Here is a 25,024-nt window from a genome sequence, read left to right as displayed (position 1 = left end):
CAATCGGGTTTCCGTACTGCCCACAACACATAAACAGCCTTGTTCAAAATGGCAAATGACATTTTGCCTATCTGTGAGCAGGGCTCCCTCTGTCTCCTCATCCTCCTTAACCACTGCTACCGATGATCACTCTATCCTCCTCCACCTCCTCGACTCTCACCTCAACCTCCATGGTTCTGCCCTTGACTGGTTCAGATCTTACCTCTCACACCGTCTCCACTTTGCCTCTACAAATGGCTTCTCCTCCAGCCCCCGCATCGTCTTGTTTGGTATTCCTCAGGGTTCTGTTCTTGGTCCTCTTCTCTTCAACCTGTACATGCTACCTCTTGGTGACATCATCTGCAGATGTGGGGTGAACTTCCACACATATGCAGATGACACCCAACTATATCTTTCTGCCTCCACCCTCGACTGCAGGACCACTGCTATCCTGATAGAATGTCTGTCAAACATCAAGTCCTAGATGAGAGCTAACTCTCTGCAGTTGAACGTCAACAAGACCGAGGTTCTCCTAATTGGTTCCCGTCAGCACTTCCACACCTCAGGTACTGACAGCATCACCATTCTTGGATGCACACTCCACCTCACTAAGCCAGTACAGAACCTTGGTATCTTGTTTGACCCTCAACTGCCCTTTCTCCCCCAGATCCGTGCCATGACCTACTCTGCCTTCCCCCATCTCCACAACATTGCTCGGCTCCACCACTGCCTCACCCCTCAGACCACCGAAACCCTCATTCATGCTTTCATCACATCTAGGCTCGACTACACCAACTCCCTGCGTGTCAGCCTTCCCAACTCTTCCCTCCACAAGACGCAGATAATCCAGAACTCTGCAACTTGTGTCCTCTCCCGTACCAGGCTCTGTGACCCTATCACCTCCACCCTCACCCAGCTCCACTGGCTCCCCATCCTCCAGAGGATAGAGTGCAAAATCCTCCTCCTCGCCTTCAATGCCCAACATGGCCTTGCTCCTTCCTACCTCTGTAAAATACAACGCCATATCAACCTGCCTGCTACTTCCACTCAAATGTCTCCAGCCTGCTCCACATATACTGCCCACCCTGCCACCATCGGCGGTCCAGCTTTTAGCCTCTCTGCCCTGACCCTTTGGAACTCCATCCCTCAGTCCCCCCACCTTGCATCCTTCAAGGCACCTCAAGTTCTTCCTCTAAACTGGGCTTTCGGCCACCCTCCTACCCCTACCCTCCCTGCCCTTACTAGAGATGGGAAAATTTCCATTTGTGCATGGCACACGTATGTGGAACTCTCAGTCTGGTATCAATAGTTGATGGGTTTCCCAAGTCAGACAAATCAACTAACCAAAAAACATCATGTCAAACATCTCAAAAAGATATTCAATAGTTATGAACTATTTGTAGATGTGTATAACTAATACTTACATATTCCTTCGCTGCTTGATCTGCAATCTGGTTAGTATCACGAAGAAATCGAGCTTTAGCTACATCACCAAGAGCAGCAAAACATCTAAAAGTAAAATAAGTTATTTTTTTAAAAACAATAATAATCCTTACATTTGATATAGCATCTTATTACATCGTTGGAACATCTCAAAGTGCTTCACAGGATATACTGTAAAGTGTAGTCACTGTATATTTTGTGGGCGAAACGCGGCAGCCAATTGTGCACAGCAGTGTCCCACAAACAGTCGTGGATTGAATGACCATATTTTTTCTTTGGAGGGATTATTACTCGCCAATCGACTAACAACTGGGTTCCTACTTATTGGTAGGTAAACAGAGACATGTGTGTGGAATAAGAAAACTTGCCTAAGGTTTCATCCTCTCCCGCACAGGAATTGAACCCGGGTCCTTTGGCTTGTGAGGCCAGTGTGCTAACCACTACGCTATGGGACTCCGCGATAGAGAGAGATGATAACAATTAACATATTGTATCGCTGACAAGAATCGGTCACATTTTAGTATGAAGGGAAATACCACAAAGGTTTGAAAATAAGGTTTTGTGGTAAATCGCATTTCCCATTTACAAGGCTTATGTAACTGCTGTCCCAGTGTTTCAGGATTTATTATATTTGATTAGCTAAAATTATCATTGATTAGATTTACAAACAATTCTCTTAAAAAGACTAAAATGTTAAAATACAAGATAAAAATTTACAGAAGTTAACTTCACATTTCTCTTAAGATAATGACTTGCTTAATTTAGTACTTTTTCAATAGTGTAATAAGATAATAATAATTCTTGCATTTGATATACGCCTATAACATTGAAACGTTTCAAAGCATTTCACAGGGAACTGCTGTAAAGTGTAGTGATTGCATTAACAGGGAAAAACAGCAACCAATTTTTTTTCATATTTGGAGCAGAATTACAAAAGTAAATGATATGTTAACTATTATTATTAAAACAACAATAAATTGGTCATTTTTAATCGACGACTGTTTCTGGGACATTGCTGTGCGCAATTGGCTGCCGCGTTCGCCCACAAATATACAGTCAATTCACTTTACAGTGTGTTCTGTGAAGCGCTTTGGGACGTCCTCCCGACGTGAAAAGCGCTATATCAAATGCAAGGATTATTATTATTATTATTATTTATTATCAACAATACTCCCTAGTAATGCCATATTTTGGACCCATCAGATAGACTGCAGTAGCCTTTTTTGGTCCTGGTTATTCCTTGTAAAATTTGAATCACGCAAAAATAAGCCAATTTATAGTATGCTAACAGGTATTTCTACAGTACAGAATTTAAAATTTAAGCACTCCACAACACTAGGCCATGCGAAGGGAGCTATATAAATGCAAGTTGTTGTAGAATGATAAGAATGTTATATTTTGCATAAACAATTCCTAGTTTAAATAACTGCTAAACCAATTTTAAAATTTCTACGAATACTGTTTGAAGTTGTAGGTTGCTCTACATTAAACATGGGTCAGGTACTAAAAGTATTTTGAGTAGCTATTGAAGGTCCCAATGAGGCTCTACCCTGCGTGAAGACCTCTACGTAAATGCAAGTTGATGATGTTGAAAATTAACACGATCAGACCAGTGCATTCCAATTAACGAGAATTTAAAAAAATAAACATTCTGTGTCTTTTGTCACATATGATTTGACAAACATTTATTACCTTTCTGCAATATGTAGCTGCTTAGCTTCCAGTGAGAGCTTGCTCAGTGTCTTCCACATAGCTTCAGTCTCTGATGACATCTCCAGGGTCTCCAGGAAAGCAACGGCCCTGGGAAAAACATCAACCGCAATACTCAGCACATCGTTTTTGGTGCCAGAAAAAGACGCAGAGAAGTATTCTCTTTCAATCTTAATTATTTTAAATTTGAACGCATGGAGTTATCAGTGAAATGTAAATCAAAAGCTGAACAATTTTTTGCTAGACTAGACGCTGAGAGAAAAGTGGTAAAATAAATTATTTAAATTCTATCAGGCTCTGGAGCATCAATAATATGACTGCAATGATTAACAGTGCTACCATTTTTTTAAAAAAATTGCTTTTGTAAGAAACAATCGTCATGTACTAAAACCTCATTTACAAATCCATTCATGATCTAGCACCTGCATCCCTCTCTCATCTGCTCACCTGTCTGACCTGCTCATATCCTACTCCACTGCTCGCTCCCTTCGCTCAGCAGACACAAGATCTTCTGCAGCATCAATAATGGCTGTACTTCAGTCACTTCGCCCTGAACCTCTGGAACTCCCTGCTTCAATCCCTCCACCTCCTCTTTATCCATCTTTAAATCCCATCTTAAGCCCCTTTGACTGTACCTACGGTCACTTTGCCCTTCTCCCTCGCTTGGTGTCCAACCTAACCATTATCGCTCTGAGATGTTATCCTTCCTGAAAGGTGGTATATAACTGCAAAGTTGTTGTTGATTGGCTCTCAGTACTTCAGACAATCAAGTTTATGATCCTGATCTTCAAATCCCTCCAGGAACTCATCCAATACAATATGTGGAATCTTCTCCTGCCCTATATTCAAGCCCATACCTTCCACTCTTTCATCTATTTTCTGTTCAATTGTGCTTTTGCTCAATGTCTTCAAATTTCTCACTTCCATGCTCAGCATTGACCACTACAATTGGAACATATAGGAATAGGATTGGTCATTAAGCCCCCCCAAGCCTGTTCCGCCATTCTATAAGAATATGGCTGATCTGTACTTCAACTCCAATTACCAGCCCTTGCCCCATATCCCATGATACTCTTACCTAACAAATATCTATCCACCTCAGTCTTGAAAATTTGAATGGATCCAGCATTCACAGCCTTTTGGGGAGGAGTTTCCACTACCCTTTGAGTGAAAAACTGTCTCCTGAATTCACTCCTAAATGGCCTAGCTCTTAAGCCCCCTGGGTCTGGATTCCCCCACCAGAGGAAATTGTTTCTCTGTATCTACCCTATCAAATCCCTTTATTATTTTAAAAACCTCAATTAGATCACCTCTCAACCTTCTAAACTCAATTGTCAAGTGGTTTGAGATGTTCTTTGTTCATGTAAATGCAAGTTGTACTAACCGATCATAATCTCCATCATCAATAGCAGTACCAAATTCGATCAGCCCTTCATCCAGAGTATAAGAAATTGTGTTCACTCCCTCAGTCACTATGACCTCTGTTTTGCCATGACTCCGTTCTAGATCTACAATATCACCCTTTAAAGAATAAGGAGAAATAAAAAGAAATCAAATTGATCAACTAACATATATCAAATAAAGTATCTGCTTGTCCCCCTGAAATATTACACTGTGCCTAATCAAATGAGTTATTCTTAACTCAAACTCAAGACTATTTTGTTTAGCTCTCTCTAGCACTTTCTTGCTTCTGACTCTGACTATCAACCTCCTTGACTGCTCGCTTCTGCTAGCTGAGCCAAAACGTAACCCTGGCATTCCGTTTGACCTCTGGCTTATTAGTACAGTAATATTTCAACCCATTCATTGCACCATGAATAAAATAAGAAAAATGGACTTGACAATCTGCTTTGATTTAAGTTACTTCACAATTTGAAGTTTTTTTCTAAAACAAAATGTGAAAAATGGAAGCACAAAGCGACAAAAAGGAAATCCAGAAAAAATATTGGGGAGAATAAGGAATATACCAGAAGGCTACGATCCTGGCCAACAATTTTCCAGATAAAATTCATCACTCAATTCATGGCTGCTTGTCGGACATTATTGTGCGCAAATTAGCTACCATGTTGGTCTCCAAATAGACAGTCACCACACTTTACAGAAACTTTGTGAAGTGCTTTGAGACATTATATGCACTATACCAAATACAACAATTATATTTTCATAGAGAATAATCGGAATCTCACTGTTGAGTTACTAACACTGCAGAACTCTTCAGATGTTCCCGTATCTTTCATCCAATTTATTTTCTTTACCTTAAGAGGAAACATTGTAACTCTCTCAGGAGCATCAACGTTGTACCAGACACAGAGATTGCCCCGGTTCTGGGCCACAACCACATCACTACCTGGTACCCATTGCACGTAGGAGCAGTAATTCAGCACGGTTGTCTTTGTGGTGCTCTCTATGTCAAACAGATGCAACTAAAGAGCAGAAAACAATGAATTATATTTTGTTATAAAGAATTCAACAACATATTTAAAGCAACATTGATTTTATAACATTTTTACATATAACGTTTTGGACTCCAACTCGGGTCCAAAACTCTGTATGTTCAGGGCCTTGGGATGTCCTCCCGACGTGAAAGGATCTATACAAATCTGATTTTGCTGCTGTTGTTGTAACGTGATTTAAACAAACATCCAATGGAAAATGAAATTAAATCTAAAATACTTGTTTGACTCCAATTCTTGTCAACAAAAAAAACTCCTAAATGTTGTTTCAGTCTAAGACATTTCATATCATGGTTTTGAACATCAATTCATACTGTACTCTCCACAGCAAAATCTCCGAAAAGTGTAATACAAATAGTATCATTACAAACCATGTTTCTTTCAAGTAACTTTTAAATTTTCTTAAAAAGATACTCACCTATCCAAAGGTTATAATTTCAAGTATAAAAAGCATAAGAACTTACACTGAGCCTTTTATCTCTGAAAAGTAGCTTGTGTCCAGTTTCATTCAGTTCTAACCAGTCAATTTTCGTATCATGACTTATGGCACCCAAATTATAGCCAGATATTAGATCCACTGAAAGAGGAGAAAAAAATACCTTGTAAATATGATTACGCTTCCACTTCCAATATCTCAAACGTATTTGTACCTTCCTCCATACATGTTTTTCTACATCTTCCATTTGGAACAATGGCTGAGCCTGCAAACTCTTCTATGATTTTAAGTTGCAACACCACTGGTTTCTTAGTGATGTTGAAATCTCTTATTCTATCTTGTAGCAACCCATACAGAAAAATGCAATATACCACACATAGGAAATAAGAGTAGGATATATGTACATATGTGCTAGCAAGGAGAGTAAAATTTCTATGTAGCTTCCTTGTCCTTTTTTTTTTTAAATGTACCCACCTTACTGAATTTTTGGATGGCAATGTCACAAAAGGATTTTCAGTATTTAGGGGCAAAAATATTACACAAGTCTGCTGTATCAAACTATAGCAGCATAAATAAAAATGTGTCCTACGTCATATTTGTTTCTGATTACAGCAGTTATGGCCACCACGATAAAAAAAAACTATTGTTGGAATAAAGGTAGTCTTATGTACTGCATTTCTATCCTTATTGACTGTAGAAATGTCAGAAACTGATCAGAGGTGCTTCATGCACATGACAGTCTCCCTCTCCTCAGCGATGGGAGCAGGCAATATAATCACAGCTCTATGCTCACAAAACTGCTTAAATGCTATCTGTACTACAGCAGGTGCAGTATAATTACAGCATAAGCACATTACATAAATTACACTGGTGTGTAAATTGGTTGTCTGCACTTAAAAGGCTTCAAATAGGCCTCAGGCAGACTTAAAATGCTGGAGGCTAGAAATTCTTCATAAATTCAACCTATGTTAATAATGCACATCATCAAAGGCACTGCACTTAGTGGCAGAAGAAGTGCCTTGCTCAGATTTTGAATTTCAATATAAACTTGAAAAGGCAAATACCTTCATTGCATTTCACATCAAATTTGCCAGAGAAACCCTGCTCTAAATTTCTAAAATGACGAAAAGCAGATCAACTTAGATTGTGATCAGACTGGACAATTCGAGTGCAAAATTAAGCAAGCCTCAAGCAAAAGTAGAAAAGATAATTTGTGCAATAGGCATACGACCAGGGGTTCACGAAGACCAGAATGATCATTAAATCAGAATCAAGCGAATATAATATGTTTTATAAAGAAAACACATCAGATAGTGTACCCACCAATTGCTATGGTCTTAATATCTATCAGATATGCAAGTTTCTTGTTGTCTTCGACCCCTCTTTGTTTGCGTTCATTCAGGCGAACACTGTCACATACACAAAAGACAACAGTAATTTTTAAAACTTGTGACAACATAAGGTTATATTTTCTACGATCACTATTGTTATTTATGTCAACTTTATGCCATGGTATTGCTTTGTATTTTCAATAGGAATTATTTGGCCAACCTACAAAAGAGGTAGGTTGGTTACAAAAGACAAAGGAGGAGAAATTCCATGTAGGTCTAGCTTTGCTCTATTATCTTAGCATTTCAGAACTTGTAGAATTTGGAAAACTGTTGAAATCAGGATGAACTATTTACGTCTTAAAAGTAAAGAAAATAAGCGTAAATCTGGACCCAAATGGAATTTCTCCTTCAAAATGTTCATGCTGTAAATCTAAAATAACCAAAATACAAACAGCAGATCAACTGTATCTGAAAGAGAAAGCCACATTAGCATTTATGTGTGACCTTTCATCACTCATGATGAAGGATCACACCAAAATTGGTAACCTATCTTTCACTTTCAGAGAGATAAACGTTACCCTTCAAGTTTCTACGGTTTGCCATCCAGGACAGACTCACATCCCAACCTGCTAATCTACAAAGTCAAAAGGCATCAATTCAAAGCAAGGACAAAACACTAGTTTACTCGTATTAACTTTATTGATAATATTTTCTTCCTACCAGCTAGTCCACATAGTTAGATGTGAATTTCTGAAGGGTTATTCCCACACACTGACATAAGTCAACCAGATGAGTTTACAGATCCAATCACTCATTCTCTTACTAAAGAAGCAGATCAGTACACAGAAAATTAATAAACGGATGGAACAGAATAATTCTATCAATTTGAGTATCAATTATCAAGATCAAAATGGAAATCACACCTGATTAAGTGAGGGTTCATGAACTCTGTTCTAACAGATCCCAGAATGTCATTGTTGCCATATTCCACAAGTGTCAACTCTCCAGCATTAAAGATCATGCACACCTGCAAAACCAAAATATTTTTTTAACATACAATCGACAAATTAAAAATACTCTGCTTGTACTGATACAGGTCCAGTTCAGATGCTATTAGAGCTATAATAACAACTTGCACTTATATAGCGCCCTCCGCACAGGGTAGCATCTCAGAGAGCTTAACACTGGCGGAGCCTGACTCCGAGCCCTGGGGAAGGTGACCGTAAGCACAGTCGAAAAGAATTTTAGGCAGGACTTGAAAGAGGAGAGAGAGGGGATAAGGCAGAGGGATTTGGGGCATAGTGCGACCTCCAATGGTGAAGCAGAGGGTGCGAGGGACAAGCAGGAGGCTGGTAACAGTCGAATGGTGGTGCCAGGTGGTGGATTGGGGAGTGAAGAGGTTGGAGACGTAGGGAGTGCCAGGGAGTGAATGGATATGAATAATAAACAAGAATACTCCATGGGCGATCAAACTATTAAGGCTAAGACCAAAGCTTCAGGCCTCACATTCTCTCAGAAAATTTGTTTCAGAACCAAACAGATATGGAGCACACTGTCCACATTAGTCCCACAAATCAGTCCCACAAAAATATTTTAATAGGCAGACACGTCATAACCTGCACAGTAAAGCAAAACTTACATTTTCATTTTCAAAGAAAAATCTCTCATTTCCACCAGATCCTTGCCAAGCAACCTGAAACACAGTATAAATTATAATTCCACTTGAAATTAAATGTTTACCAATTTCATCTACAAGGATCACTAGTTATTTTGTTTGCAAATGCACGATTTTACAAAAGTGAAGCAAAAACTTGAAAACAAATGTGATAAAATAAATAACTTTTTTTTCAGTTCTCGTTTGGTTTCTCTCTCTTCCCTGCTCCTCTTTTTTTAAGGCACATACCTTGTCTTCACATAGATACATTTAGCATTCTACTGGGAGCCATATGACCATAAAATAAAGAGTTCCTGCAATAGGCTTAGTCTAGAGTACACAGGCTCTGAATATTTCATGTTCACTTTTAGTTCTTATAAGTATCCAACATAGCAATAAAACTGCTCTCTGTATATTTTGTATATATTATCTCAGGTATTGCACTTTTACTTATAGACTAAAAGGTTATAATTCATATTAAAGTAGCAAACTCAGATAAATAAATTTCCATTCAAGGTAGAAACATTTGACCGTCACACATTTATATCATTGGACAATATGAATGACAATTGCTGTTTAATTACTTCACATTCACAATAAAATCCAAGCCTTAGTCTTTGACTGTTGTCTTATTAAGGTACAATGGAATGAAATTTGTGATTCAAAACAGTGCTTCTAGTTAGAACATATTTAGCATTGGCCCAAACAGTGCTTTAATCTCTAAATGACATCTAGGAAAAAGAGGACACGTGACAACTGTTCCAACCAAGAAACGAAGGAAGAAATGCAAATAGGAAATGTAAATTCACACAGTATTACCTCACTGAGTCTGTTGGTGGCTAAGTCTCCTAGAAGCAATGTGTCACTGGTATGACCCACCAGGTATCGATCTTTCCCCATGATCTTTACTTCATCAATTTCATATCCATAGTGAGATTTCAGCACCACTCTGGTTCCTGTTGAAAGGTTCTTTACTATAACCTGAATAGGAAAAATACAGACAAAATTATACCCCTCCTGACATTGTCTATTCACTTTTATGGACTACTAGATATGAACAATGTCTTTTAAGACTAAGGCAACTTACATCGAATGCATTGTGCTCCTTTAAGATTCATTAACACATTAACATAACTCAGTTAACTCTGGGAAATTGACTTTAGTAAGGCAGAGATTCTAGGCTCAAGTGGCTAAAACCCAATAATCAGTGGAATACAGTCTAGCATGTAATCATGAAGATTAGTTCATATTTCAAAGTAAATATTCTGTGATACATTTCCAGGGTAAAGGTATTAAAATTGTTATCTTGCCATCTCGGTTATTCTTTTCAATCTATATACTGGATCCTTGACCCTTTACTTAGCTTTCCCAAGAAGAAAAAAATGTTCAGCGTTTTACTATAACCCTGCACAGCATCATAGTTGCAACACTGCAGCATCAAATAAACAACGAACTATAATTTTTTATCTTGGGCAACACTACATTCATTTAATTCACAACAGAGCGCCAAGTGCAAAAGGCCAAGGTCTTTGAGTTTATTTGATCTAATGCTTTCAGAAATAACAACACTTCATCTTCCTTTCCAGCATCAAGTTGCTTCTTAAATGAGCCTGTGGTCACGGCTCTACAATATTGCACTGCACTAGGAAGAAACGTCAACTCTTGCTCCATACCTGACTGAGACCAACATATGTCATTTCAAATTTATTCTTGTAAATGGATCTGCGCAGACAGCAATCAAATTGTTCCACACCACCACACAGAGTGCCCTGTAAACAAGACAGACAGATTTTTATTCAGGAAGATAAAATGCTTGTTAAATGTTAAAAAGTGTGAAGAAACAATAAGAGATCACATTTGTGCAATAGATTTGCATAAAGCATAGAATCATACAGCATAGAAGGAGGCCATTTGGCCCATCGTGGCTGTGCCAGCTCTTTGAAGAGCTATCCAAATCAATTGAACTCCCCCGCTCTCTCCCCATCGAACTGGAAACTTGTCCTCCCCAAATAATTACTGACTTCTCTCTTAAAAGAAGTTATCAAAGCGGCTTTCACCACCACTCTCTGCTTTCTGTCTCCCAGCCAGTTCTGTATCCATGCTGCCACTTTCCTTTTAATACAGTGGGCTTCTATTTTGCTTACAAGCATATTTGCTAAAGAAACCTTTTAGACGCTCAGAATACACATACAAGAAGAAAATTTTGTTCCAACTACTAACCGCACATAGTCTAGAACCATCCTTTTTCCAGGCCAGAGCAGTGATAGTGTAAAGGTTTGGAATCTCCTTGGCTTTGGCCTCATCCCATGCACTTCTTCGAGGACTCCAGTTTAGAACTCTCAGCCTAGAAAGGAACACCAATTCAGACCATCCACTGAAAACACACAATACCTTTTGCAAGAAAATATCACTGCAAATATGTTTAACCTTTGAAAAATACATAATGCTATATTTAATAATGTACAAATATAACCAGCCGAGTTATATCTACAGAATGGAACTGCTGTGGTGTTAATTAAATGCCAAAATTGTCACTGTCAAATCTTCCCAAATCAGGTTTATCTGAAAAACATCAGATAATCATAATCTAATCTACAGAATGTAAGTTTCATTTTTCCATTCTTCTTTCTTGCTCCTATTCTGAAGGCATTGACTGCTGACATGGTACAGTAATTTCATCTCCATGCTTGTCTTGATGCTAAATATTCATGGCATGAGTTTCTTACTACACACACGGCTGTATTTTAGTTACTAGAAAATTGTAGGTGGAAAAATTGTACATACAGCAATCTGAATAGTGTCAAAAGGAAAAAAATATTTTTCAAAACTCTTAAGAAACAATACAGAGACTATAAAATACTATTTGCTGCAAAGTTCAGTAAACTTTGCCAACAAATACATAGTCACTCCACTTCACAGTAAATCCTGTGAAGGCTTTAATGGAACTGTTCAAAATATTATAGATAAAAATCACATTCATTTAAAGATTGTATTAAATTCTTAATTTTTAAAAAAAAATCCTACATTTTCAGCAACTTTATTGACTGTTGAAAGTGCTACCTCGTAGAGATCAAAAATGCCAAAACAGGCAACCAAAAAACCACTTTTCTTCATTATGTTACCTGTCATAGCTGCCAATCACCACAGACTGACCACTTGGGCTTGTGGCAGCCACTGTAAACTCTTTTTCACCTGGATCCCTTCCATAATCAAACTGCTGTATTACGTGACCCTCCCTTCCGTACGCAAGAATCTTCTTATCACATCCAGCAGCTACAATGCTATTCACAGCCCAAGCCAAGGCATAAGGTGGGCAAGAGTGTGTAGCCAGTTTGCCCTGAAATAAATAAGCATTTCATGTAAGGGTAATATCTGGGCGATTATGAAACATAACTTCTAAATGAAAAATTCTGGATTTATTGTTGTCTTTGTTTAAGATAAACTAGCTGTACCAATTGTATCTACGCTTGAAACCAAAGGATCCAATATGGAAGGTAGATTGACACACAGACAAGACATTTCATCTTTATCTATACTCTTCTGGGAGGACTCCTTCCGGAAGGACTTCTTCCGGGAGGACTCGGTGCTTTAAAAATTTAATTTTGTTGTTGCCACGGCTTAGCTTCGTCTGCATTCTTTATTTTGTTGCCGCCGCTTGGCTACATGCGTGCTCTGTGACGTAGGATGGCATAGCGCCACAGGCAGCTCTCGCAGGCCACCAGGTATAACTGCAGTGTGTGTGTATACATACGTAGGTGCTCTGTGAGCATGATGCCACAGCACTACTTTGACTGGGTGGCCACCAGGTGTGACTGCAGCAAAAAACACAAAACTGAAAATAACTCATGAACGATGGGAGATACCCGAAAACAAATATGCCCATGTCAAATATATCTCTACATCAATTGGTTATTGAGATCCTTCTTGAAGCGCAGACAGGAATTGTCGTTTTATTAGTATAAAGATACAGAAGATAGATAGAAAATGGGAGCTGCAGGGTTCTTTGCATCAGCACTTTACAGAATTGTAAGAACAAAAGGGAAAACAATTACAAATAAAACAAAGTTTTTGTAGAACACTTAACAGCTGGAATGTCAATCTGTTCTCAGGTTGGCTTTACAACCAGAAACATAAACAACAGCTTGAAAGGCTCTATTAGCTAATAGGATTTGTTTTCTATTATCAATGTTGGACTGTCCTGCTTTATTGGAGACTGAGAGAAAATTTACCAAAAATGTAAAGCTGGAAATCATTTTCTTAAATGATTGCAATCTTGAAATGACAAGTAAATCTATAAATCTATTAAGAGCGAGATTCATGGTAACATTAGTAAATCTGGGTTGTCAGGCTCTAGATTTCCCAGGATTTTTTTCTTGACTGGTAATAATTATGTTGATTTCTTTGAAGAAATTATAACAAATCCCTACAGAAAGATGATGTACAAGAGATAGCCGAGCATATAAAGAAATTCAGTTGCCTCACAATAAACATAAGACAATTCATTCTGCCAATAAGATAGAGAGATCAATGAATTCTTAGTCATTCAGCAATTTCATCAGAAGGCTTAAACAGCATCATGTACCACAAAAGCAAAATTTGAGTGATTTAGAACCTTCATCTGAACCAAAAGATGAAATTAACACTTGGAAATCACACCCATGTGCCATTGGTTTTGTATAACAAATACTGTGGTGTGGGCAGCAGCAGATTTGGTGGAGGGATTGAGGGAGAGTGTTGAGAATGTTCCAAAGTTTTGGAGTGTAATGAATGAAAGCGCAACTTCCAATGGTGCGACGGACATGCAAGAAGCCGGTGCCAGTTGAGCCGAGGCGCCAAGTGGTGGATTGTGGAGTGAGGAGGTCGGAGAGATAGGGAGGTGCCAGGGAGTGAATGGATTTGAACACGAGTGTGAGGATCTTGAAGTCGATCTGTTCAGTGATGGGGAGCCAGTGGAGCCTGGCCAGAACTGGTGAAATGGAGATACGGAGTTTGGTCCGTCAATCGGGTTTCCGTGCTGCCCATAGCACAGAAACTGCCCTGGTCAAGGTCACCAATGACATCCTGACCATCTGTGACCAGGGCTCCCTCTGCCTCCTCATCCTCCTCGACCTATCGGCAGCATTCGATACGGTCGACCATGCTATCCTCCTCCACCGCTTGTCCTCCCACCTAAACCTTCAAGGCCCTGTCCTTGAGTGGTTTAGGTAGTACCTCTCCCACCGTCTTCACTTTGTCTCCTCAAATATTTTTTCCTCCGGCACCCGCACTGTCTCGTGCGGTGTCCCTCAAGGCTCTGTCCTCGGTCCCCTCCTCTTCACCCTCTACATGCTCCCACTTGGTGACATCATCCGCAGACATGGGGTTAACTTCCACATGTATGCGGATGACACCCAACTCTACCTTTCCTCCTCTACCCTCAACTCCACGACCACCGATGTCCTGACAGCCTGCCTGTCCGACATCGAGTTCTGGACGAGAGATAACTTTCTCCAGCTCAACGTACGCAAAACTGAGGCCCTCCTGATTGGCTCACGTCTGCGCCTCCGCACCTCAGACGCTGACAGCATCAGCATCCAAGGCTGCACTCTCCACCTCTCAAAGCCAATCAGGAACCTCGGGGTTTTGTTCGACCCTGAGCTGTCCTTTCTCCCCCATATCCGCACCACAACTGGCACCGCCTTCCATCACCTCCAGAATGTCGCCAGACTACGGCACTACCTCACCCCTCACGCTGCTGAAACTCTGGTCCACGCCTTCATCACCTCAAGGCTGGACTATGGGAACTCTCTCCTCGCCGGCCTTCCCGGCACCTCCCTCCACAAGCTGCAGGTCATTCAGAACTCTGCAGCTCGTGTACTGTCCCGCACCAGTTCTTTGCAAGTTCTTTATATCTTTATGTCTCTGGGTATGACAAACTTCAGTTGGGGGCTTGTAGTCCTATTTTCTGAAGGAATTGTAAGATTTTTATACTGGTACAGATTGCTTCAATACGTTTTGGGTAAATGCATGCCTCTCGTCTCTCCCCATGTCTATATAATTTAAGCAAATGTAATACCTGTGAGTCACCTGTTCCTTCATCATCGAAGTAATAGCGCACAATAGTACCATCAGCATGGCCAGACAGAATCCCTTTACCAGATGTACTGTAGAGAAATATTGAAGTACAAATTAAGTGGCCTGTTTGTAAACCTTGCTAATTAAGATCTGGGAATAAGAGAAGTTTTAAATTTAACTAACAGAGATGTCCATACAAAATTTCTTCTATAGGGGAAATTTACAATGCTGCATAAATTAGTATTGGAACCTGATGTAAACTGACAAATAAATTTTGGAAACTGACCCACAAAAGTGGGTTAATTCTGCCCTTTTAAATTAAAAACACTTACTTTGAAGTCAAGGAAACCACATAAGAATCTGTTCCATATATAGTTGAAGACTTGTTGGTTTTTGTGTTAGCCAATCGAACCTGTGTTGAACAGAATCGACTTAATTGGAATGCCAAGAGATTATATTAAGATACAATGGATTTTACTAACAAGAGAACTAAGTTCACAAAAATGCTATTGAATCGTTTTTCCATTCACTCAGAATAGGAAAGGCAAAAAATGATTTCCATCAAAAGACCACTAGATGGCAATACAACTCTATCAGTTTAAACAAATAATACTTTATTTGATACAATGCATTGAAATATCTCAAAATGCTTTATGCAATAGAAGTTATTGTACTGATATTATTGCAATAGAAATAAATATCCATTGACCACAATTTTACATTTCCAATATTAAGAACAATATTAGTCCTGTAGCTTAGTGTTCAGAGTACTCGCCTCACAAGAGAGAGGACCTGGGTTCGATTCCCAAATAGGGCGAAACATAGGGCAAGTTTTCTTACTCCACAAACCTCTGTTTACCAAGCAAATAGGTAGTTGTATGATTGTTAATCGTTTAATGATTAACATCAAGTAGGTTCCCAGTTGTTAGTCGATTGGCGGATTGCTTTTCCGGGGATAATAATCCCTTCAAAAAATATATAAATAAATAAATAATAATTTGGTCACTCAATCTATGACTGTTGGGGGACACTGCTGTGCCCAATTGGCTGCTACATTTCACTCATAAAATATACAGTCAAATCACTTTACAGTATATTCATTGAAGCGCTTTGAGAAGTCTCGAAGATGTGATATGGCACTATATCAAATGCAAGGATTATTAATATTATATTATTACATTTAATAGGAACAATTATTTATTCCTAATGTATTTAACTGGTGCTAGAATGCCACTTGTGAAATTTTAAACTTGCTTCTGATATCTAGCAATATTTATATATTGAAAGCTCGAGAAAATATCCTAGAAATACTCTAGAAACTATATACTGTTTTTTTTTAAACAGAAAAAGTAAAGGCTCTTTGCACAGTGCTGCTACCATGATGTCATGTATGCGCAATGGAGAATCTGGTGTAAGTGTGGAACAGAATCCCCGCACAGAACGGTCACATGTCCAAGTTAAACCTTGCAGTGGCAGGGAGCAAGGGATGAGTTTATTAGGGGCTTGGACTTTTGAGTCATTCTCTACCTTCCATAAGTACAAGCTAAACACAGCATTAAGTCGCCAATAACAACAACTTGCATTTATATAGTGCCCTTCACGTGGGGCAGCGTCTCGGAGCGCTTAACAACGGCGGAGCCTGACACCCCTTGATCATTGCTGCTGCTTTCAATACTTGGGAATTTCTAACAATCAATAAAATAATGCATTATTTGCTATTTATTATTTATAAACAAAAAGTGTAACTAAATGGTGCAAAGCTGTTGGAGGACTCAATAGGATAATCAAAATACATTCATTACCTTTCCTTCAGCTAGTCCAAACACAATTGCATGATCTGCTGGCCAGATTAAACAAGTAACAGCACTCTGAAATTTAAAAGAAAATGTAATTCCAGGTAATGAACAAGAAAATCTGTAAATTGTTTCCACATTCAGCAACTTTTCACACCAAAAACACCTGCCTTTTCCACCGTTTAACCAAATTTCGAGCTCATGGGAATGGAATTTCAGATGTGAAAGGGCTCAAATATGTTTATAAGAAATAAGGGTCCAGATAACAAGGAAATTAAACATTCACATAAAATCTTCTTACCGTCTGGATAAATTTATTACAGATCACCTTCTTGTCACCCCTAGAAAAATATATAAAGAATTGCTAAACAAATTTAAATAGAATGGTTTTAAGCATCAAATAATATTCTCCTGTATGTAATTCTGCCATGTGTGAGTGTTTTATAAACACTGAAGTAGAAAGAGCTACAAAAAAAATCCTAATACAACTACAGCACTTCCTACCAAGTATTTTGAAACTGCTACAACCCCCTTCATGTGGATATCACATAATCTGTAAATTCCGTAATTGTAAAATGCCCACAAAAGGAATCCCAAATTAACAGTTTTGAAATATGGAGACAGGATCCAATTGTGATTTGAGACACATCTGCAGCATGTAATGCATTTAACAATCCTGTTATATGTATAAAGAGAAAGGGAGAACTGGAAAGGTTCAGATAACTGCTGATAACAGGAAATCAATGCTAACATTATGACAACAGAAATTCAACAAAATACAACTGCAAAAACCATTCACACAAGATTAACTTTACAGAATTAAAAATCTATATTTTAATTGATGAAATTCAACTGATGAAATAAAATAGTGAAATAATATTCTTAGTCTATTATACATTGTACAAACATTAATCTATAGGAAAACTGTTTCCTCCCTAGGTAAGGATTGAGCCAATATTTGATTTCAATTTGATATCAAAAGTAATCTGCACCAACAGAGTATATGACTTACCAGTCGTCTCCAATTTTGTAAACGTATATAATATTGTCCGTCTGTCCAATAGCAATTTTAGTAGAGTCAGGTGAAAAGGACATGCCTTTTACTGTGTAGCTTTTCTTACCATACTGAAACATAAAGTATATGCATTTTAAACAAAATAATTATATTAAACAGTGTACAAATAGTTACAATATAATTTGTGTATGACTGGAAGCCAACTAGTCAGTCCAGGAAGCCAGATTCAAGCTGGACAAGCAGCCGGAAAGCTTGCCAGACAGCAATATCAATGGCAAGCTACGCGATTTTAGCTGGATAGACGCCAGCAGTACCCCAACGCACACTCTGGGATCCCCAAGTCTTGGCTCTTGCCAATCTGCACCTGAATTAGGTAAGCGGGATGCATTGCTCCAGGGAGAGAGTGTGCAAACCATTCCAACAATCTGTCTGTGTGTGTAGGTGGGATACATGGAAATCTCAGCTTGGTTTGGATACTCTTAAGCATGGTGATGTGTTTCCATATATGTCAGACACACAGCTGACCAAAAAAATGACAATTTCTATAAATGAATGCATTAATGAGTATGTACATCTTACTATAATTGTCCTTGTATTTCATATAGTGCCTATTCATGTCTTTGAGACATCTCAAAGTTCTTCACAGGATTTTACTCTGATATAGGACTGTGTATTTATAGGGGAACACAGCAGCCAATTTGCACATAGCAATGTCTCACAAACAGCCAGTGAAGGGAGTAACCAATTTTATTTGAGGGCTTGTTGGCCAGGGGAAACTCTTTCTTTTCGAATAGTGCCATGGATCCACCCGAACAGGCAGACTGTGCCTCAGTTTAACGTCTCATCCAAAAGATGGCATGTTCAACACTGCATTGCAGTGTCAGTCTCGATTGTTAATTCAAAGATCAAAGTGGCAAAAGTGCTACCAACTGAACCAGACTGACACCTATACTACACATTTTATCCATTTAATACACTTATATTCCAAGCAGATTTCCTTACCTTGGAATCAGCAGGTTTAGTGGAGAATTTATCCCTCCTTTCTCCATTTTCATCATAAAGAAGAATAACTCTGTCTACAGTACAAACTGCAAACTTGCAATTGTTCGGTGCCCATGCCATGCACGTTACTTTTGCAGCACCATCCTGGGAAGGGGGGAGAATAGTCGGTTACAATGTGAAGTAACATTAATGTTAAATTTTTACTTAATATTTCAGACTTTAGTCTCCCACTTCTACTTTTTTCTGATTACAATTTGCCACCATTTTTAAAGTCCACACCAAACCCTTGGTACAATAATGTGCTGCGCTGCACCTCTCTTTTAACAGCACACATCAAAAGAGGTCACTAAGTGATAACGCAAAACGAGGCAAAACAAGCAAATTTCAGATGTACAGCAGACGATCAGATTTCATCAGCTATCAAGGGATGAGAAGGAGCTCACTCCCCTAGGACTAAGTTATAGCAGCCCACCGCTGTATAGGAGCCATGAGAGAGGGGTACTGGAGGAGGACAGAGTTCAAGAAAAGGACTACTCCCAGAGGAGCCCAACACACAGCCACCCTTCATTCATGCTAAAAGTGATTGGGTGACAGTGCGACGGGGCAAGAAGAGGGCTTGTTCAAGGCAGAGCACCCCCAACAGAGTACCAGTCTCTAATCGGTACTCAACATTAGCTATCGAGAGCATGGAAGCCTTTCATGAGGACTGCAGTGGACATTCTGTCCCAACAGGACAAGGGCATGGTTCACAAGGGCAATACAGTTGTGATAGGGGATTCAACAGTAAGAGGCACTGACAGGATCTTCTGTAATCAGAATCGTGAGGCTAGGATGGTTTGCTGCCTTCCTGGTGCAAGGGTAGTGGACTTCACAGAGCGCATGGACAAGATTCTTCGGGGGGAAGGAGAATGTCCAGAAGTCGTGGTCCATGTGGGGACCTACGATATTGGTAAGAAGAGGGCTGAGATGCTCCAGGGTGAGTATCAAAAGCTGGGGAGCAAACTCAAGTCCAGAACATCCAAGGTGGTGATCTCTGGGTTACTCCCGGTACCTCGGACAACAAGGCACCATAATGAAAGGATCAGGCGCATGAACGATTGGCTGGAGAAATGGTCCGGAAAAGAAGATTTCCATTTTCTGGACAATTGGGACCACTACTGGGGGAGGTGGGATCTTTACCTTGAGGATGGGCGGCACTTAAGCAAGGCAGGGGTGAGCTTCCTTGCGAAGGGGCAGATTTAAACCAGTGTCGAGGGGGGATGGGTATCCAAGGATAAACAATGGATTAGAGATAGAGGAAAAAGACAAGTGGGAAGTGTAGAGCAGGAACAAGTGGACAATTTCCTCAAATGCATGTACCTAAATGCACATAGCTTAGGGAATAAGGTTGATGAGCTGCAGGTTCAACTGGCCATAGGGGGTTACGATGTGGCGGCAGTAACCGAGACATGGCTCAAGCCAGGACAGGAATGGAAGTTAAATATTCCAGGATATAATGTGTTCAGGAAGGATAGAGAAGGAAGAAAAGGAGGAGGGGTGGCAATATTAGTTAAGGATACAATTATAGCTGTAGAAAGGAACGAGGCTCTGGAGGGCCCGACAACAGAATCCATCTGGTTAGAGATAAGAAATAAGAAAGGAGTGGTTACACTGATAGGGGTTTACTATAGACCACCAGACAGCGGGAAGGAGATAGAGGAGCAGATCTGCAGCCAGATCGTGGATAGATGTAAGGCGAACAGAGTTGTGATAATGGGGGATTTCAATTATCCCAATATAGACTGGCAAAAGAGTAGCGCTAAGGGCAAGGCAGGAGAAAGATTCATAAACTGTGTACGGGAAAATTTTCTTGAGCAGTATGTCTCCAGTCCTACGAGGAAGGAAGCATCGCTGGATCTAGTCCTGGGGAATGAAATAGGTCAGGTTGAACAGGTTTCGGTAGGGGAGCATCTAGGTAACAGTGACCATAATATTATTAGATTTAGATTACTCATGAACAGGGACAAAGTACAGTCAAGGGTGAAAATGCTTGACTGGAAAAGGGCTAATTTTGATGGGCTAAAAAGGGACCTAGAGTTGGTGGACTGGCAAGTAAGACTAGCAGATAAAACGACTCATGAGCAATGGGAGATCTTCAAAGATATGATAGCTCAAGGTCTAAATAGATATATTCCCACAAAAGGGAAATGTGCGACAACCAAGCCAGCCTGGATGACCAGGGATATTCTGTCTAGGATGAAAAAGAAGAAGACGGTGTACGACAATTGGAAGATGCAAGATACTGAGGATAGCAAAGCGCATTGTAGAGAATGCAGGAGTGATCTTAAAAGAGTGATAAGACAGGCTAAAAGATCTCATGAGAAGAGGTTGGCAGGTAACATAAAGGGGAATCCTAAAATAGTTTACAAGCACATAAAGTAAAAAAGGTTAGTTAAAGGTAGGATGGGGCCAATCAAAGACAATGACGGCAATCTTGTTGTGGAGGCAGAGGGCTTGGCTGATGTACTGAACGAGTACTTTGCATCTGTCTTCACAACGGAAATGGATGCCCCAAATGCCACAGTATTGGATGAGAGGGTAGAGGAAATAGATCAGATTACTATAGACAGAGAGGAAGTTCTGAAAAGATTGACTGGGCTCAAAATTGATAAGTCACCAGGACCAGATGGGTTTCACCCAAGGTTGCTGTGGGAGATACGGGTTCAAATAGCGGAGGCTTTGGCCATTATATTTCAATCTTCATTGGACACAGGAGTGGTGCCAAGAGACTGGAGAGTGGCTAATGTTACCCCCCTCTACAAAAAGGGGCAGAAAGACAAACCCGGAAATTACAGGCCAGTCAGCCTAACTTCGGTAATAGGAAAACTACTGGAGACCATAATCCGGGACAGAATAAATCTCTACTTAGAGGAACACGAGGTAATTAGAGACAGCCAACATGGATTTGTTAAAGGCAAATCTTGCCTAACAAATCTAATAGAATTTTTTGAAGAGGTGACTGCGAGGGTTGATGAGGGAAATGCGGTGGACATTATTTACATGGATTTCAAAAAGGCTTTTGACACAGTACCGCATAAGAGATTAATAAAAAAATTAGAGGCCCACGGTATTAAGGGGACAGTGGCAGTTTGGATTAAGAACTGGCTGAGTGACAGAAAGCAGAGGGTGGTGGTTAATGGGTGTTTCTCGCAATGGAAGGAGGTGTGCAGCGGTGTCCCCCAGGGATCGGTATTGGGACCACTGCTCTTTCTAATATATATTAATGATCTGGACTTGGGCATAGAGAGCACTATTTCCAAGTTTGCAGATGATACCAAGTTAGGTAGGGTAGTAAATAGTGAGGAGGACTGTAACCAACTGCAAGCAGACATACACAGAATGGTGGAATGGGCTGACATGTGGCAGATGGATTTCAATGTGGATAAGTGTGAGGTGATACACTTAGGTAGGAAAAATGATAGGAGGCAATATAGACTTGGTAGCTCAATCTTAAGGGGGGTGAACGTACAGAGAGATCTGGGTGTTCAAGTAAGTGAATCATTAAAGGTAGCGGGGCAGGTAGATAAGGCAGTAAAAAAGGCATTTGGTGTACTGAGCTTTATTAGTAGGGGCATAGAGTATAAGAGTAGGGAGGTTATGGTTAATCTATACAAAACACTGGTTAGGCCTCAGCTGGAGTACTGAGTCCAGTTCTGGGCACCTTACTTCAGGAAGGACATTAAGGCACTGGAAAGGGTGCAGAGGAGATTCACGAGAATGATACCAGGAATGGGGAACCTTAGCTATGAGGACAGGCTGGAGAAGTTAGGACTTTTCCCATTAGAGCAGAGAAGGTTACGCGGGACCTGATAGAGGTCTTCAAGATCATGAAAGGTTTCGACAGGCTAGATAAGGAAAAGCTGTTTCCGCTGGTAGGTGTGTCTGTGACTTGTGGTCACAGTCTTAAGATATCTACCAAAAGAAGCAGAGGGGAGGTTAGAAGAAATGTTTGCACTCAGTGAGTTGTTTGAATTTGGAATGATCTGCCTGAAAGGGCAGTGAAGTCCTATTCGATAACCGCTTTTAAGAGAGAACTGGATAGGTATCTGGGGAAGACGGGTTTGCAGGTTATGGGGAGAAAGCTGGTGAGTGGGGATAGTGAAAGTGACGCTCTGTCAAAGAGCCGCACAGACTCGATGGGCCGAATGGCCTCCTTCTGAGCCGTAACATTCTATGAATCTATGAATCTATTCAAAAGATTAAAAGATGCACTGTAACCTAATACAATAGCAGAAGGTGGGGGGTGGTGGTGGGGGGGGGATGGGCTGAATCTTGTCCCTATGTTCTCTCCATGATCTGGAGAAAAGTAACGTTCGCAGAGTTACACAGTGTCACAGCACAGAAACAGGCCATTCGGCCCAACCAGCCCCGGGCCCCTCCGCCCACCTCTGCTCCCCCCGGGCTGGAGACACACTTCCCCGGGGGGTGGGGGGTGGGGTGTACACGGACGCCCACCGGTCTCACCTGAGGTGTCAGCAGTGTCTTGAGATGCTTGAGCTGCATGTTTACGGGCTCTGCTTCTCGCTGTGCATTCCCAGCCGCCGTTACCCCTGGTAACCGGCGCCGCCGCGTCACCGCATCCTGAGCACAGCCGCACGCACGGATCGGTGACGTGACCAGCCGATCCGCAGCACCTGGGTCACCGGCGCCGGCGCGTCACCGCATCCTGAGCACAGCCGCACGCACGGATCGGTGACGTGACCAGCCGATCCGCAGCACCTGGGTCACCGGCGCCGGCGCGTCACCGCATCCTGAGCACAGCCGCACGCATCGGTGACGTTAGCCCAGCCGATCCGCAGCACCTGGGTCACCGGCGCCGGCGCGTCACCGCATCCTGGGCACAGCCGCACGCACGGATCGGTGACGTGGGCAGTCGCCGTTGCTCCTGGTGACGGACCCGGCACACGAGGATGACGCGGGGGTGCGGCCTCTCTGAACAAGGCGGAGGCTCGGAGGGGCGTTTCGCCGTCTCACTGCTGCTGTGCCAGTCCAGGGGGGGGAGAGACGAGCGGCAAGTCTCTGAGTGTGGCTCCCCCCGAGCTACACCCCCTCACCCCGAGCTACACCCCCTCACCCCCGAGCTACACCCCCTCACCCCGAGCTACACCCCCTCACCCCCGAGCTACACCCCCTCACCCCGAGCTACACCCCCTCACCCCGAGCTACACCCCCTCACCCCGAGCTACACCCCCTCACCCCGAGCTACACCCCCTCACCCCGAGCTACACCCCCTCACCCCGAGCTACACCCCCTCACCCCGAGCTACACCCCCTCACCCCGAGCTACACCCCTCACCCCGAGCTACACCCCCTCACCCCGAGCTACACCCCCTCACCCCGAGCTACACCCCCTCACCCCGAGCTACACCCCCTCACCCCGAGCTACACCCCCTCACCCCCTCACCCCGAGCTACACCCCCTCACCCCGAGCTGCACCCCTCACCCCGAGCTGCACCCCCTCACCCCGAGCTCACCCCCTCACCCCGAGCTACACCCCCCCCCCCACCCCCCTCACCCCCCCCCCCCCCCACCCCCCTCACCCCGAGCTACACCCCCTCACCCCGAGCTACACCCCCTCACCCCGAGCTACACCCCCTCACCCGAGCTACACCCCCTCACCCCGAGCTACACCCCCTCACCCCGAGCTACACCCCCTCACCCGAGCTCCCCCCACCCGCTCACCCCTCACCCCGAGCTACACCCCCTCACCCCGAGCTACACCCCCTCACCCGAGCTACACCCCCTCACCCCGAGCTACCCCCCCCGACTCCCCTCACCCGAGCTACACCCCCTCACCCCGAGCTACACCCCCTCACCCCGAGCTACACCCCCTCACCCCGAGCTACACCCCCTCACCCGAGCTACACCCCTCACCCCGAGCTACACCCCCTCACCCCGAGCTACACCCCCGGCTCCTCACCCCGAGCTACACCCCTCACCCCGAGCTACACCCCCTCACCCCGAGCTACACCCCCTCACCCGAGCTACACCCCTCACCCCGAGCTACACCCCTCACCCCGAGCTACACCCCCTCACCCCGAGCTACACCCCCTCACCCCGAGCTACACCCCCTCACCCCGAGCTACACCCCCGGCTCCTCACTCCCGGCTCCTCAC

At 42.2% G+C, this 25,024-nt stretch overlaps 1 protein-coding gene across 1 annotated transcript in view; it reads right to left on the bottom strand.

Moving 5' to 3' along the window:
* ift172 (intraflagellar transport 172) overlaps window positions 1-23,502 on the bottom strand; it is a 62,924-nt gene extending 39,422 nt beyond the window's left edge. The window contains exons 1-19 of the mRNA XM_042333279.1: window positions 23,374-23,502; window positions 18,871-19,014; window positions 17,866-17,978; window positions 17,155-17,194; window positions 16,863-16,928; window positions 15,393-15,472; window positions 15,062-15,149; window positions 12,129-12,343; window positions 11,227-11,350; window positions 10,680-10,775; window positions 9,826-9,987; window positions 8,992-9,045; window positions 8,276-8,379; window positions 7,345-7,430; window positions 6,050-6,162; window positions 5,388-5,555; window positions 4,517-4,653; window positions 3,115-3,222; window positions 1,404-1,488 (exon numbers count right to left, since the gene is read on the bottom strand). Of these exons, the coding sequence (XP_042189213.1) occupies window positions 1,404-1,488; window positions 3,115-3,222; window positions 4,517-4,653; window positions 5,388-5,555; window positions 6,050-6,162; window positions 7,345-7,430; window positions 8,276-8,379; window positions 8,992-9,045; window positions 9,826-9,987; window positions 10,680-10,775; window positions 11,227-11,350; window positions 12,129-12,343; window positions 15,062-15,149; window positions 15,393-15,472; window positions 16,863-16,928; window positions 17,155-17,194; window positions 17,866-17,978; window positions 18,871-19,014; window positions 23,374-23,412 (2,022 nt within the window). The 5' untranslated portion in view covers window positions 23,413-23,502. The remainder of the gene's footprint in view (window positions 1-1,403; window positions 1,489-3,114; window positions 3,223-4,516; window positions 4,654-5,387; window positions 5,556-6,049; window positions 6,163-7,344; window positions 7,431-8,275; window positions 8,380-8,991; window positions 9,046-9,825; window positions 9,988-10,679; window positions 10,776-11,226; window positions 11,351-12,128; window positions 12,344-15,061; window positions 15,150-15,392; window positions 15,473-16,862; window positions 16,929-17,154; window positions 17,195-17,865; window positions 17,979-18,870; window positions 19,015-23,373) is intronic.
* Between the last annotated feature and the right edge of the window lie 1,522 nt (window positions 23,503-25,024).

Source organism: Callorhinchus milii, unplaced genomic scaffold (assembly GCF_018977255.1).
Source record: "Callorhinchus milii isolate IMCB2004 unplaced genomic scaffold, IMCB_Cmil_1.0 Scaffold3, whole genome shotgun sequence".
Classification (NCBI taxonomy): Eukaryota; Metazoa; Chordata; class Chondrichthyes; order Chimaeriformes; family Callorhinchidae; genus Callorhinchus; species Callorhinchus milii.
The sequence above is the reverse complement of the archived record's forward strand: the minus strand, read 5'-3'. Positions and strand labels throughout refer to the sequence as shown.